This window comes from Mya arenaria, chromosome 4 (assembly GCF_026914265.1).
Source record: "Mya arenaria isolate MELC-2E11 chromosome 4, ASM2691426v1".
NCBI classification, from domain to species: domain Eukaryota; kingdom Metazoa; phylum Mollusca; class Bivalvia; order Myida; family Myidae; genus Mya; species Mya arenaria.
Window position 1 is genome coordinate 67771594 of NC_069125.1, and position 15517 is coordinate 67787110.

At 35.8% G+C, this 15517-nt stretch overlaps 1 protein-coding gene across 1 annotated transcript in view; it reads left to right on the top strand.

Annotated features, from left to right (window-relative positions):
- LOC128231971 (epidermal growth factor receptor kinase substrate 8-like) overlaps nt 1-13310 on the top strand; it is a 51960-nt gene extending 38650 nt beyond the window's left edge. Inside the window, exons 21-26 of the mRNA XM_052945278.1 lie at nt 2516-2633; nt 10154-10258; nt 10500-10872; nt 11170-11305; nt 11624-11765; nt 13086-13310. Of these exons, the coding sequence (XP_052801238.1) occupies nt 2516-2633; nt 10154-10258; nt 10500-10872; nt 11170-11305; nt 11624-11765; nt 13086-13192 (981 nt within the window). The 3' untranslated portion in view covers nt 13193-13310. The remainder of the gene's footprint in view (nt 1-2515; nt 2634-10153; nt 10259-10499; nt 10873-11169; nt 11306-11623; nt 11766-13085) is intronic.
- The last annotated feature ends 2207 nt before the right edge of the window (nt 13311-15517 follow it).

Below are 15517 nucleotides of genomic sequence, written 5' to 3' on the forward strand. Positions count from 1 at the left end.
TAAAATTACATGTTAGTCTGATGTTCAGGTACATTTTATCTTTTCTATCCATATTGACTGGAGACCAAGCATTTTGAGCTTAAAATAGAACTGAATTATTAATTCGCTTTTTCAGAGATCCAGCTTTTAGCATTTGTGTTTTAATGTTTCTACATGCAGCAATTAATTGTGTAGCTTTTTTTGTTTATTAACTGGGTGAAGGCTTCATTCTTCATTATCAGTAGTAAAAGATAAAGAGCTCAAATGCTTTGAGTATAACAAATGAACTCTAATACGTATGCAATTACCATTATATAGAAGATTATCGGTATTTTACTACTTTTTAAGAAAACCATATTGTTACAATGTCAGTGTTGCAGATGATACAATTTGGGATCTAAAACCAACAAAAATACCACTAAAACTGTGTCCTATTTTTCTGTCATATGTTAACATGTGTGATTGTTTGACATTACACAGGGTTTTGTTCTGCCCCGGACGTTACAGCTTGGAATGTAGGGCGGTTTTCTCATACCTAGGGTCGAACAGCTGTAAGATGGCTATTCTCATAGGGGCATGAATGTTAAAATTCGGAATGTTTTTTATATAATGCTGATATCAATTGAGCACTATAATATGTACTACACGCTGACACAAATGTATAATGTCTTTGAAACTGGAAATTTCTCTTCTAAGATTCCTGTCACTGGATGCAATCTTTCATGCACAGAAGCTATAGAAGAAAATATGTGTTCTATAACTAATGTGTGTTACTTGTATGCAAATTTTATTGTATGATCGAAATCATAGGTTTATGGTCAAAGGCCTCCGAGGATGATTGTTTATGGTCAAATGACATGCAAATAACAGTGTTCAAGTCAATGATATCCGAGGATCATTGTTTATTGTCAATGACATCCTAGGGTCATTGTTAATGGCCATTGACATCCGAAGATCATTGTTCTTGTCAATGATGTCCAAAATCATTGTTTATGGTCAATGACACCCGAGAATCATTTTTTTGGTCAATGACATCCAAGGAACATTGTTTATGTCAATGACATCTGATGAACATTGTTCATGTCAATGATGTCCGAGGATCATTATTTATGGTCAATGACATCCAAGGATCATTGTTCATGGTCAATGATATCCAAGGAACATTGTTTATGGTCAGTGACCTCCAAGGATCATTGTTCATGGTCAATGACATCCGAGGATCATTATTAATGATCATTGACATCCAAGGATCACTGTTTATTGTAAATGACATCCAAGGATCATTGTTTATGGCCAATGACATTTGAGGATCACTGTTTATTGTAAATGATATCGTAAAGGACATCCAAGGATCAATGTTTAAAACTTGACATGCGAGGAACATTTTTATAGTCAATGATATCTGAGGAAACATGACCCTATTTTGTTCTACATGTATGTTTTCTGTTTTTCCTGTTGCAGATGGTTTCCTCATATTAACTTGTATTCACTTAGGAGATAGTGTATTTACAGTGTAAGACTCCCTTTCACCTCTCTGTATTGTTGTATATAACTGTATGTGCCTGGGTACCATCTGTCATACTTTAGGAGTTGGTGTGCATTGTCAGTACAATCATTATTTTCTATTTGTGTTACTTTTTAAAAATATACTTGACAAATGCATACCAACTTATTTACTGTTATGTTGAATGATGGAGACAGTTGTCTGTGGCATGTGTCTTCCTTATTTGTGATGTTTGGTGTTGTCTTGAATGTTTATAGACGTCTGTCTCTGTCTCGACTATGTATGGTGTCCTGTGCATTGCCACTAATTCCCTCTTACTAACTGTAGTGTATAGCATGCTTATGCTCAATGAAGATATGAAATTTTAATGAATGCATGTGATTGCATTTAGACTGTTACCGGTAATATGTGTATAATAGCAATTATAGTGTACCATGTTTAATATGGGAGACATTTATTCCAATGCTTTATGATAGAATTGCTGCAAGTCACTCTGGTCAGGGATAGGGATGCTAAAAACATGCCATACATTACATTCTTTGTAACTTTAACTATTCACATTTAATGTTTCCTAACAGTTCTGTTTTCTAATAATTTGGATACAGCTTTAAAAGTTAATTCCTATCCATAACTGGTATTTTAGACTAGACCCATATAAGTATAGATATTTCACCCAGTTATATGTAGTCTGATATTTATTCAGAGGTATCTGCACCATCATAATGGTATGTTGAACATGGCCGTAGTTCTGTACATTTCTGTATATGTACTAGTGTACTCACCTTAATTTTAGTAAAAGAAAAATATTTAAATCCTTTCTTTAAATAATTTCTGAAAATACATAAGTGCATAGATTGAATGTGGCCAAAGTTAAGAAAACAAAGATAAAAATAAAATAAAACAAATAAGAAAGGAATTAAGAACAAATATGCACATGAGGTGGGCCCAGTTCAGCCTGCTAGAGTGTATGATGATTACCTCCCCTTGTGTATGCTTCTCCCGTCCCTATTAACCGTGTGTTTGTCATTACAGAGCCAGAACAGCGGGCGGCGGCTGAGCGGTGATTACAGCAGTTACATCAATGGTAGTAACCCGCCCCCTGCTCCACCACCGATGGGCGGGTCTGCACGCCCAGGCACACGCAACGAAGGTGACCGGTCTTTTCGCTACTTCTGATGGTTCCAAAGATGATTTTCTTGACTGGTCCTATTTTTGAAACTATTATCTTCCTGTTAAAGTTGTGTATATCTGTTTGAATTACGGATGAAATCAAAACATTTATGTCTCTTTGTTTAATAATAGTTCTGTATAAAATAGTAATAGAGTTTACTACAAGTAAAAGGGTAATAATGTGGAAAAAACTTGTAAGATTATTCTTACTAACAACATTTTCAGTGTTCTTTAGAATTTTAGAATGACATACATAAGTGAGTTATGTCCCTTTGATAAATTTTCCAACCTTAACCAAGCCATAAAGATATGTTATGTGTATAGAATGATATGATGATTCTGAGATGTCTATCATTAACTGTTATGGTCTCTGTGACATCAGTGTTGCATCATCTAATACCATATTCACTGTTGATAAACTATTATGCAAAGTTATTAGAATCTAGTATGTTTGTTTTATAAATTTTATTTCATCATTTTATGTATAGACATAATTATGTTGTCCAGTTGTTAGACTCTACTAAATTTTATACTTGTATATAAAAGATATATATATTTTTGTTTGGAAAACTATGTTTTTCACTCCTTACATGTATGGGACTATAAAATCACTTAAAATGTACAGACTACTAGATATATAGTCAAGTGTGTTTGTAATGAAGTCTAAGACAATTATGGCACCAATAATAACATGTCTTTTTTCAAGACACTCAACATTCTTGAAATAGAAGCTGCTATGAATCCTGTTCTTTTTAAAAAGTCTACTAAAGACTGCCATTTTTGGGTCCCAATCTTTGATATATTGGCGTTATCACCTTGACGAAACTTGCAGACAGGGTTGAGTGATGTATGAAAAATGTGCCGCAGAAAGCTTTCTGACAGATGCCTTATGAAAGTGTCTTAAACAATTTAAGAGGATTTGACAAACGTGTTATTGATACTGCAAGCAAAATTTCTTGCCGAGATGTAAAAACTTAAAAGTAATGTTATGTTCGAAAAAGTTTACTGGCAGGCTGTTGTTGCATTTTGTTTGGCATCACTGACATAAAGTTGACAGCAGTCTGTCGTCATCACATCTCAGCTAGGCTTGTTCCTTGCAGTGAGATAGTGGTATGTTGTTCTCTTTCAATGCCAATGTAATACATTCCAAATATACAAGTGCCAGTCACGCTAGACATCAGTATGTTGTAGACATTTCTGTTTGATGTCTTTGATGTGCAAATGATTTCATTTGATTTAATTATTATATATATATATATATATATATTGTGTGATGTTCATTGTACATACAACTCATGTGTCAAACGTTATCAGAGGTTTGTATTTTACAGTATGTTAGGGTAGTTCTTAGTATTAACATTGTTGGAGAAATAACAGTAAAAGGTTAATATCTTTTCAATTAAACTGTAGTATCTATCTAAATTTCTTTACTCTTTTTGAAAATTACTTGCAATTTCAGGAGTGCAATTCTTGTGTAATAAGAAAACAGGGTTCTCATATTAGTTCGGATCTCAAGAAAGTGATCTGAAAGAAACACTATTTTATTATTATAACTTTAACAGTCTATATTCATTCTTTTCTTTGTTGATAGATCTGACTGTTAGTTTGTGAAATAATTTAATGGTTGATAAAGAGAACTATTGTTATTTAATACTTACAGGTATTATTTGATTCTATGCCATTAATGTATTGTACAAACTATTAAGAACTTTAGTCTTTACATCTGAAAGATCTGCCTACTTCATCTTGATATATCTAGGTTGTGTAATTATTCTGTGTCACTTACAAAGGGTTTTAGAGGGGGCAGGAACCCATCTCCAGATTTGTTTTTTCTACATCTTCAAAATACATATGTTCATAAATGGTACTGGTGTAATACAATGTCATGATACCAATTTAAAAAGCGGCTTTCGATTAATTTATATAAAATTACAAGAAATAGCAATGTCGTTTACAGCACAGTTGACATTGGCACACATTTCATCCTTCCTGCAGCAGCTTTTGCACAAATGAGTCGTATGACTACACTGATTGTTTTCATTTGAAAACAACAACTATAACAAACACAGGAAATGTCTCTTTTTATTAAAATATCAACTGGTCATGAAATATTTCATGTATTCAGTGGGTATTGTAAAAAAAAAATTCTCTCTAAAAGCTTTAATTGTGCCTTTGCAGCTTTGCTTTCAAGATAATTGTTATATGATAAAATGTTGAATAGTCTGCTTTGCCTGTTTAAAAGTTGGCATTTCCCCTTTTTAATAAGCTGTGATTAAATAAGTTATTATTTAACTGTTTTATATGACAACTTTTTCTATATTGACAATGCCTATGCACTGCTTCCCCAGAGCCATCTCTCTCCTGCCTCTCCATTATTCCCTGCTGTAAATGGTTGTGCTATATTTAGTAACAATTTATACTCAAAACCTTAATGATGTTAATCATATTTATTACCAGAATACCATTTGTATGAACATTTAATATGAATAAATATAAAAGAAAATTAATTTGTTTCTATTCTGTAAACATTTCAAGCCCTATAATGCAGACAGTGAGGACCATAATGAGATAACATAAGCCAAATGGCCATACATCTTATAAAAACTTATCTTATATTGTAGATTATTATTTGTTTGAAAAATTGTATATTATATATGAGCCACAGATCTCTAAACACTTTCACATGTTAGTAGTTTCAAAGGGCATGCAATGGAATTGAAAAAAAAGTATAACACATAATTGGTACAGCTTGCCTAGGACAGGATTGAGGATAATATTCTATGTTTCATGTGTGCTCCTGTGAGATGGATGATACATTTTTCACTCTAAAACAGTTTGCTGTTCAAAATAAATAACAGAATCTACAAGGACAAGCCTAGAAGCCCAAATTTTAACCAAAATACTGTTTGAAGACACAAAATTGAAGGTCAAACAAACCTCCAATAAAAGTCACAACTCATAACCACAACAAGCATCACATAAAAGTCAACACCAAAACAAGCATCCAACACCACAACAAATGCCAATAAGAGACACAACTCAGCACCACAACAAGCATCCAATAAGAGACACAACTCAGCACCACAACAAGCATCCAATAAGAGACACAACTCAACACCACAACAAGCATCCAATAAGAGACACAACTCAACACCACAACAAGCATCCAATAAGAGACGCAACTCAACACCACAACAAGCATCCAATAAGAGACACAACTCAGCACCACAACAAGCATCCAATAAGAGACACAACTCAGCACCACAACAAGCATCCAATAAGAGACAGGACTCAGCACCACAACAAGCATCCAATAAGAGACACATCTCAGCAACACAACAAGCATCCAATAAGAGACACAACTCAACACCACAACAAGCATCTAATAAGAGACACGACTCAACACCACAACAAGCATCCAATAAGAGACACAACTCAACACCACAACAAGCATCCAATAAGAGACACATCTCAACACCACAACAAGCATCCAATAAGAGACACAACTCAGCACCACAACAAGCATCCAATAAGAGACACAACTCAACACCACAACAAGCATCCAATAAGAGACACATCTCAGCACCACAACAAGCATCCAATAAGAGACATGACTCAACACCACAACAATCATCCAATAAGAGACACAACTCAGCACCACAACAAGCATCCAATAAGAGACACAACTCAACACCACAACAAGCATCCAATAAGAGACACATCTCAGCACCACAACAAGCATCCAATAAGAGACACAACTCAGCACCACAACAAGCATCCAATAAGAGACACAACTCAGCACCACAACAAGCATCCAATAAGAGACACATCTCAACACCCCAACACGCATCCAATAAGAGACACAACTCAGCACCACAACAAGCATCCAATAAGAGACACATCTCAACACCACAACAAGCATCCAATAAGAGACACATCTCAGCACCACAACAAGCATCCAATAAGAGACACAACTCAGCACCACAACAAGCATCCAATAAGAGACACATCTCAGCACCACAACAAGCATCCAATAAGAGACACATCTCAACACCACAACAAGCATCCAATAAGAGACACATCTCAGCACCACAACAAGCATCCAATAAGAGACACAACTCAGCACCACAACAAGCATCCAATAAGAGACACAACTCAACACCACAACAAGCATCCAATAAGAGACACAACTCAGCACCACAACAAGCATCCAATAAGAGACACAACTCAGCACCACAACAAGCATCCAATAAGAGACACAACTCAGCACCACAACAAGCATCCAATAAGAGACACAACTCAGCACCACAACAAGCATCCAATAAGAGACACAACTCAGCACCACAACAAGCATCCAATAAGAGACACAACTCAGCACCACAACAAGCATCCAATAAGAGACACAACTCAGCATCACAACAAGCATCCAATAAGAGACACAACTCAGCACCACAACAAGCATCCAATAAGAGACACAACTCAGCACCACAACAAGCATCCAATAAGAGACACAACTCAGCACCACAACAAGCATCCAATAAGAGACACATCTCAGCACCACAACAAGCATCCAATAAGAGACACAACTCAGCACCACAACAAGCATCCAATAAGAGACACATCTCAGCACCACAACAAGAATCCAATAAGAGACACAACTCAGCACCACAACAAGCATCCAGCACCACAACAAGCATCCAATAAGAGACACAACTCAGCACCACAACAAGCATCCAATAAGAGACACAACTCAGCACCACAACAAGCATCCAATAAGAGACACAACTCAGCACCACAACAAGCATCCAATAAGAGACACAACTCAGCACCACAACAAGCATCCAATAAGAGACACAACTCAGCACCACAACAAGCATCCAATAAGAGACACAACTCAGCACCACAACAAGCATCCAATAAGAGACACAACTCAACACCATAACAAGCATTTCTTTGTTTCTACAAAATCGAAGAAAATCAGCGTATTTGGACCAGATGTACAGTAAATCATCATAGTAAACATGTACAACTAGACCAGAAACAACCATATGCTTTACAGTATTAAATAAAAAATTAATGAAAAAGGGATTTCTAGGATACAGTTTTGTGTAAGAACCTGAACTGGGATGTTTATCTCTACCATGAGAAATTAGAATGACTAGAACTAGCGGAATGGAAAACCAAATGTGGCAATGTATTATTGTGGCACGGCTAGTGTGAGAGGAAATGATCAATGAGCACATCTTGGAAGTGAACAAATGACCTTGAGTTGTGAAGCCGTCGGTACCTGCAAGGTATTATACTGTAGAGACTCACCCATTACTACTAGATTGGTTGCTGTACTAACCTTCTAACATGATTTTGAGAACAGGATTTTATTTTTTTAACTCTACTGGCCAAAGGCGAGAAGAGCTTATGCGGTGGTTATGTGTACGTAGTATGTGCATCCGTGCGTTCGTGCATATGTGCATCTGTAAACAATTGCTTGTGAACACGATACAGTGTTTAGTTTTGATTGTATCTCGATGAAACTTGTACAGTATCTAGATATCCATTAGAGCTCGGTTCCTTTCAAAAATCAGCCAGATTCGCCCCCCCTCCCCCCCCCCCCCCGGTCACAGGTTTGGTATACTTAAATTGGGAAATGTTAAAAACCTTTTTGTCTGAAACATCTACATGTATGCAGATCCTTGCTATTTTTGAACAAGGCTTAATTAAGTGGTCCACTACCATGGTTGTTCAAATTATGCCCCTTGGGTCAAAATTGGCACTGCCTCGGGTGTCAAAATTTTCCTAGAGCCTATTTAAGAAATATTTTCAAAATCTTCTTGTTTCAATCCACAAGGCCCATACCTTTGATATTTGTTGTCGAGCATCATATGATGACCGTCTAGCAAAACATTTGAAATTATGCCCCTAGGGCAAAACCTGGCCCCACCCATTTTGACTTTTTAATTTTTAAAGCTACAGCAATGAAATTTTGACCATGTGTACAGTTTTGCAAACGAGCATCAATGTTGTCCTTGGATGACTTTGACCTTTTGACCAACTTTTTTATTTTTAAAGCTACAGAAATGAAATTTTGATCATGAGTACAGTTTTGAAAGCAAATATTTTTTACCTTCAAATTACCTTTACTTGGCACATATTAAAATAGTTCATGCAACTAATCTGCTTACAACACTTTCTGTCCTCAGATGTTGAACGTGCAGCATTTTCAGCTAACCCAAACACAAAAAGTGAACTATATATTTGTTGCCTATTACTCATACGTACATGCTCTGGATTGAAAATGACCACAAGAGCCATGCCAGTAGAGTATAGGCCCTGTTGGGCCTCTTGTTATTTTTAGCTTTCCTGAATTCCAATGGGAAACATATGCAGTGTTATTTTTCGTCACAATTAACATCATCAATTATTTCATCATTGTTACATAGTGGTTTGAGGCTAAGAATACTTTTAAAAAATAGTTTAACAATCCATTTCAAATGAGAAGTTCTGATTTGTTATTTACCATACTAACTCTAGAATATTGTTTTTTATAACTTTCACAGAGATGCACGTGTATGGCACTTGACTCCATCATGGAAATATTTTGTGTTGTAATTATGCATTAACTAATATGTGTACAATGTTGCATGTGCTGTTTAATTTCACAATGCATGCAACTAATGAACGAAATGTTGCGAACCATCATCTTTATACTGTAATGGATCTGTTTTGTGCAGGGCTGAGATTGTATAGAAGCAGCTTATATATGCATCTGGTATAATGCTAGTAATGTTAATGTAACACCTGCTTTGGACATTATTTACATGAAACTGTAATGTATGAAAAGGAAATATTTATATTTTTATGAAATGTACAAATTATATGCATATTTTCATCATTTATTCTCGTATATAGAATCTGTTCTTTAAAAAGAACTATTGAGTTGATTGTTTACTTCATGACTATAGTCTATACACTGTTTCTGAACAATGGAACTTTTATACTATATTTGTACTGGTCAAACTAAGCAAACTATACTTTTCTTTTGTAAATGTTAGCCCACCAGTTGCTTTCTGTTTTATTCACTAGATTGCACCCATTTTTCACATGGATTAAAGGTGCATTCAGACAGATTGTTCACGGATAAAAATTAAGAATAAGTGCACATGTTTTTAACAAAAGAAGATATTTAGTGATGTCCAAAATAAAGGCAGATTTACTGCTCTGACAGAATGCACCTTTGTTTTGTTTATACTAACATTTTCCTTAATATTTACTCTATTTAATTATTGTTTTTTTTTAATTTACAAGTCGAATGCTATTTTTTAGTATTTTTTGTGTATTTTATAAGAAATAAAAAAATAGATATCCGATATTTAAAAATGAAGAATTAATATGAAATATTCTAAAGATTCAGCATGATTTCTCAGAAAACATTGAATTAATGTGAAGCAAAACATTTACTTTATAAATGCTGATAACCAATTTAAGACTTGTGTCTGCCCACAGATGCTGACAGTCGACAGCGGAAGCCAGCAGATGATAAGCCCCGCCCTGTTGCCCCGCCCCTCAAACAGGCTCCATCCTCCCACAATCTCAGACCACATGGGGAAAGTGAGCGAGCTGACTGTCACAATAATTACTTTATAACATAACTTCTGTTGCAATTCCAGTATTACAAACATTATCCTAAGTGACCTTAATACAAAAGCTTGAATAAAGAGTAATAATGTACTAGCAGACAGATGAAGCTATGTACACCCCTTTGATTATTATGTTGAATGATAGGGGATTATTTTCAGATTCATGATAAAGAATGTAAAGCAAGTATGGTGTATAACTGAATATGTTTCAGAGAGTATGTACTCGCCTGACTTGCACAAGGAGATAAAAACAAAGATGAACGTCAGTGACGGGTCGAGCGACTACTCCCCTAGGGGGCGCCGTCGAAGCCAAGATCCCAACTGGACCAGTTATGAAGACCCAAGCCCACGGGGTCAAGGATATCAAGAACCAAGTCCCAGAGGGGGCAGATACATTGAGCCTGAACCCAAAGTGAGCCCGCAGAGGAGCCCGAGGTATAATGACCCCCGGGACCAAGGCTACATTGATCCTAGCCCAAGAGGTCAGCCTGGTTATCCCCGGCCAAGGAAGGACATCAACGTGTCACAGTACAGCACACCTGACGAGATTAGAGAGTGGCTGGATATGAAGGGATTCTCCAGGAGGTGGGTTTCCTGTACTGGTATACAAAAAAATAATATCAGAGTTTCACCAAAGCAATAAATGCAATATCTGACCAATACACTTTAATATAAAACATTGATCAAGATAAGTCCAAAACTGCAGTATCTGTTTTAAAGTTAACCCAAGAAATTAACAGCAACCCTGTATACAGCCGAATGCTCATGTAAAGTAATGATGATAGGTTAAATTAAAATAAGCTTAACCGATCAATCCTTTAACTTACCAATAAAGCCCCTGCAATCTCTGATGTGACTGTATGTCTGGTGCCCTGTATTTAGGTGCCTGGAGCTACTGCAGGGCTATAGCGGGCTTGACCTGTTTAACCTGGATAAGAAGGAGATAGAGCGTCTGGTTGGCCGCGAGGATGGGCAACGGCTTTACAGCCTCTTAGAAGTGCAGAAAGTCAATGCTAATGTGAGTACACGGAAAAGTGTTGCCGGGTGCATAATATGTTATACTGTATCGAATGTCATGTTGGAATCAGTTTCCAAATGCAGAATGTCAATGTAAACACTAACCACTGGTAAAATAAAAAAGGATCGCTTCGATTTCAATGCAATGAAACATCAAATACAGAAGCTTTAAGCAGATTATGCTTTTAAATATTAAATGATTGGTTGCCGAAAAGATCAAGTTATTTAAATGAAAAGGGGGAAAAAATCTTAACTAAAAAATGAAATTTCATAACATGAGCAGACCTGAAATGAGGAATAACTTCTGTCTCTATTACAGTACCGTACACGAGGTAGGTCAGAACTTCAGGCAATTCTGCAGCGCCGCAAGGAGCACACAAATACATCAGATGACCTAGAGCTAGGATCCCGACCCAGCTTCATGCCCGACACACCAGACTACAGCCCAGATGTGTCTGATGGTTTGTAAATTGTATTATATTTGGATTGTAATGGATTCATATCGGTAGTAGTAAACAGATTCAAGTTTGAAAATTAAATTGATTTAACAAAAAAAAACATTTCAATCCAATGTAAATTAAAAATAATTACATCAACATCACATCTTGGTTAAGGTTTTGCATGTAGGCACCTTTAAGTCATTATCTCAACTTATTCATCATGTATTGCATTGAAACTTTAAAATACGTGTTCTCAACTATCTAACCTACTTAACTAATGAAATTAAATTATAACACTATTTTGCATAAAAATCAAATTATGACTCTTTATTATTTGACAAAGAAATTCTGGTTAAGATTTTGTATGTAACCACATTTAAGTCAATATCTCAGCAAATACAGCATGTATTGTGTTGACACATTACACATGTGTTCCAACTATCAACCTACTTAATTAATCAAGTTAGATAGCTCTATTTTGCATATAATACAAATTATTTCTCTTTTGTATTTGCCTAAGAAATTCTGATCAAGGTCTTGCATGTAAGCACATAGTCCTTAATATATTAGAAACTACTTGAAGTATTGCTTTGAGACTTTATACAATGGTACTCAACGATTAAACATACTTAATGTATCAAGTTAGATTACTTTTTTTGCATGTAATGCAAATCATGGTCCTTTATAATTTGATCTAGAAATTCTGGTTAAGATTTTGCATGTAGCCATGTTTAAGTCAATATCTCGTAAACATGTTTAAGTCAATATCTCAGCAAATACTCCATATATTTCAATGCACTTTACGACAGGTGTTCCCAACTTTACAACCTCCTTAATTACTAAAGTTAAATAACTCTTTTTTGAATGTTATGAAATTATTGCCCTTTATAATTTGACTGATAAATTCTGGTTAAATTTTTACAAGTTGGTGTGCATGTGTCAATATCTCAGCAACTACTTGAAGTATTGCATTGAAACTTTGTACAAGTGCGCCCAAGCACCCAACCTAAGCAAATTGGATAAAAAAAATAATAATTTAAGTTTATTTTTTATTAATTTTATTTTGCATATGATACAAATATTGCCCCTTTAATATTTGACTCAAAAATGATGGTTAAGGTTTTGCATCTAATTTAATTTTGGAGTGATCCATGCATGTTTCACCATTTTTTTGCAATGCTTAAACTAAATAGCATTTGAATTGTCAAGGGCGCTATCTCTGACAGGTCTTATTGTGTGTTAACTGTTATTGTCCAAGATTATAGTCATAATGCTTTAACTCGATATGCTCATTTGTTTTTAAACCATAAGATATCTAACCCATGTGCATACATATTGTAGGCGAGTCAGAGGAGGACTTTGGAAATGCTGGGAAGACTTTACGCAACCTTCTAGAGCGCCAGAGAAAAAAAATCCAGCAAGGGGGATACAGGGGGCCATACCAGTGACCTACTAGCTAAGTTTGAGGGGGGACAGGAGGTCTTTCCAGTGACATACTAGCTGAGTTCGTGGGGGGACATGAGGCCTTACAAGTGATATGCTAGCTGTGGTTTTAGGGATGGGGGGTACAGGGGACCATATCAGTGACATGCTTGCAGGTAAAGGTGGGAGGGGGGGGGGGTACAGGGGGCCAAACCAGTGACCTGCCAGCTGGGGTTTTAGGAGGGGGGGGGGGGTACAGGAGACCGTACCAGTGACATGCTAGCAGGTTAAGGTGGGGGGAGGGGTAAAGTGGGTTATGCCAGTGTCCTTCCAGTTGGGGGTGGGGGAAAGTTGCTGGGGTACGTACCAGTGACCTGCTGTCTTGATTTGGGTGGGACAAGGGTAAGGACGTACAGGGTCATGTGGATACATTATGGGGGAGGGATGGGGGTTACAGGATACATTATTGGGAAGGGGGGGGGGGGGGTTACATGATAGATGACTGTGAATGTGAAACTTAATGCAATTTTTATGATAGGACATTCTGGCAAAAACTGTATTTTGTTGCAGTAAGCATGTGGAGAAAGTTAACATATTAAGTTCAACCATTTACAATGTACATAAACATAAGGCATATGTTTTGCAATTTATAATATGAAAATATCTTGCCTCTTGATTGTAATTGACACTAATTAGTATTGGTTAGCGGGTATGTTCTAACTGGCTTAGAATATACCATTGTTTTGGCAAAATTATGATGTCAGGTCTGTTAGCTATCATGTATGTAATCATATAAAATGATATTGGTGCATAATATTATGGATTTCTTTTATTTTAAATCTAGGAAACATTTTTGCTGTATTTTTGTTACCATGTATTGTACTACAATTTGCTTAAGGATTAAACATCTGACTGTTTCTTGTAAAATTGTTTATCATATGTGCCATGTGTATTTAGTTTCAGTATTAAGTTCAGGAATACAGAGACATTGTCATTTGAATTAGAAATCAATTAACTGAAATTATTAAAATGACAATGCTTTATGATCATAGTTATTACACAGACTGTTTTATTGCATGTATCAACATTCATAATTGTATCTATATGTACTCATGCATGTGTAGTGCTTTAATTATACAATAATTGTTTTATTGTGATTGTAGCTTAAATTTATAATTATAAACTCATTCTTCTTCTATACACATTATCTCAATAGCAATACTTAACCTGTGATGTATACTGTTTCATGAATAAACAAGAAAACCAGAGTTTTTAATTGTCACTTATTTCCTTGTTCTTACAGCAACATTTCAATAGCACAATTATTTACCATCTCGAGATGAACTGCAGGGCCTATATTTTTTTGGTTCTTACCATTTTGGTTCAAAGCAATGCTTGGGTCAGAGAAATTTAAAACATTTCATAACTTTAGAATTCCATTTCATGAAAAACGAAAATTTGTATCACTTTTATCTGTTAGAATAAACATTTTAAAGTGTTTTTGAAATGTCTTCAGTCGCAAACATTGAATTTTAGCTTGTCTATATGGTTGGGGTATTGCGATAGCCTTTATATGTGCTTTGCAGGTTTGTTGTTACCTAATATAGAAATAGTAGGTGTTACAACAGTCTTTTCCTAAGCTTTGTACACATGTCACAAGGGACAAAACATGTGTAGCAGGGCCCATAACTCTGACCAGTCATTGCTGACCATGCAACTTCGATGGAAAAGACAAAGACATACCATGTTATCTGCTTGCTGTGCTCGGATTTACTTGTAGCAGTGTTTGAACTTCATCTGTCAATGTCATGAACATGAAATACCTCAACCCAACTGATTTAACAGATTGAAGGCAGTCTATGACTGTATATCGCTGTATGAAAAATACATAGTGTCATTTGACGTGTATTTGCTAATTTCTGACAGAAGCAGGTTGTTGCTTTGAACTACTACCACAGTTTAAGATACATATCTTGTCACACATTACCACTATGATATGTAGCTGTGCCTCACATAGTTTTAGACCAACGGCCTTCTCCACTTGAGTTCACATGCCTGTAAATATTATTTAAAAAAAAGAATCATTACATATAATATTATTTTTACACATCTATCTATGTAGAACGTCATATGTAGAACATCAATGGCAAACAACTGCCATATATAGTTAAGAGAAAGAACTCTGGTACTAGGTACATATTACCACCATGATGTGTGATAGTGCCTAATGGATTTTTCTGTGACCCAAGACCTACGCTTTTACAAAGGTCAGTACTGCGGATTGTGGATTGAACCACTCCCACAGATTCAGGGAAACCAAACTGATATTTGTTTTTTCAAATGCAGCCAAG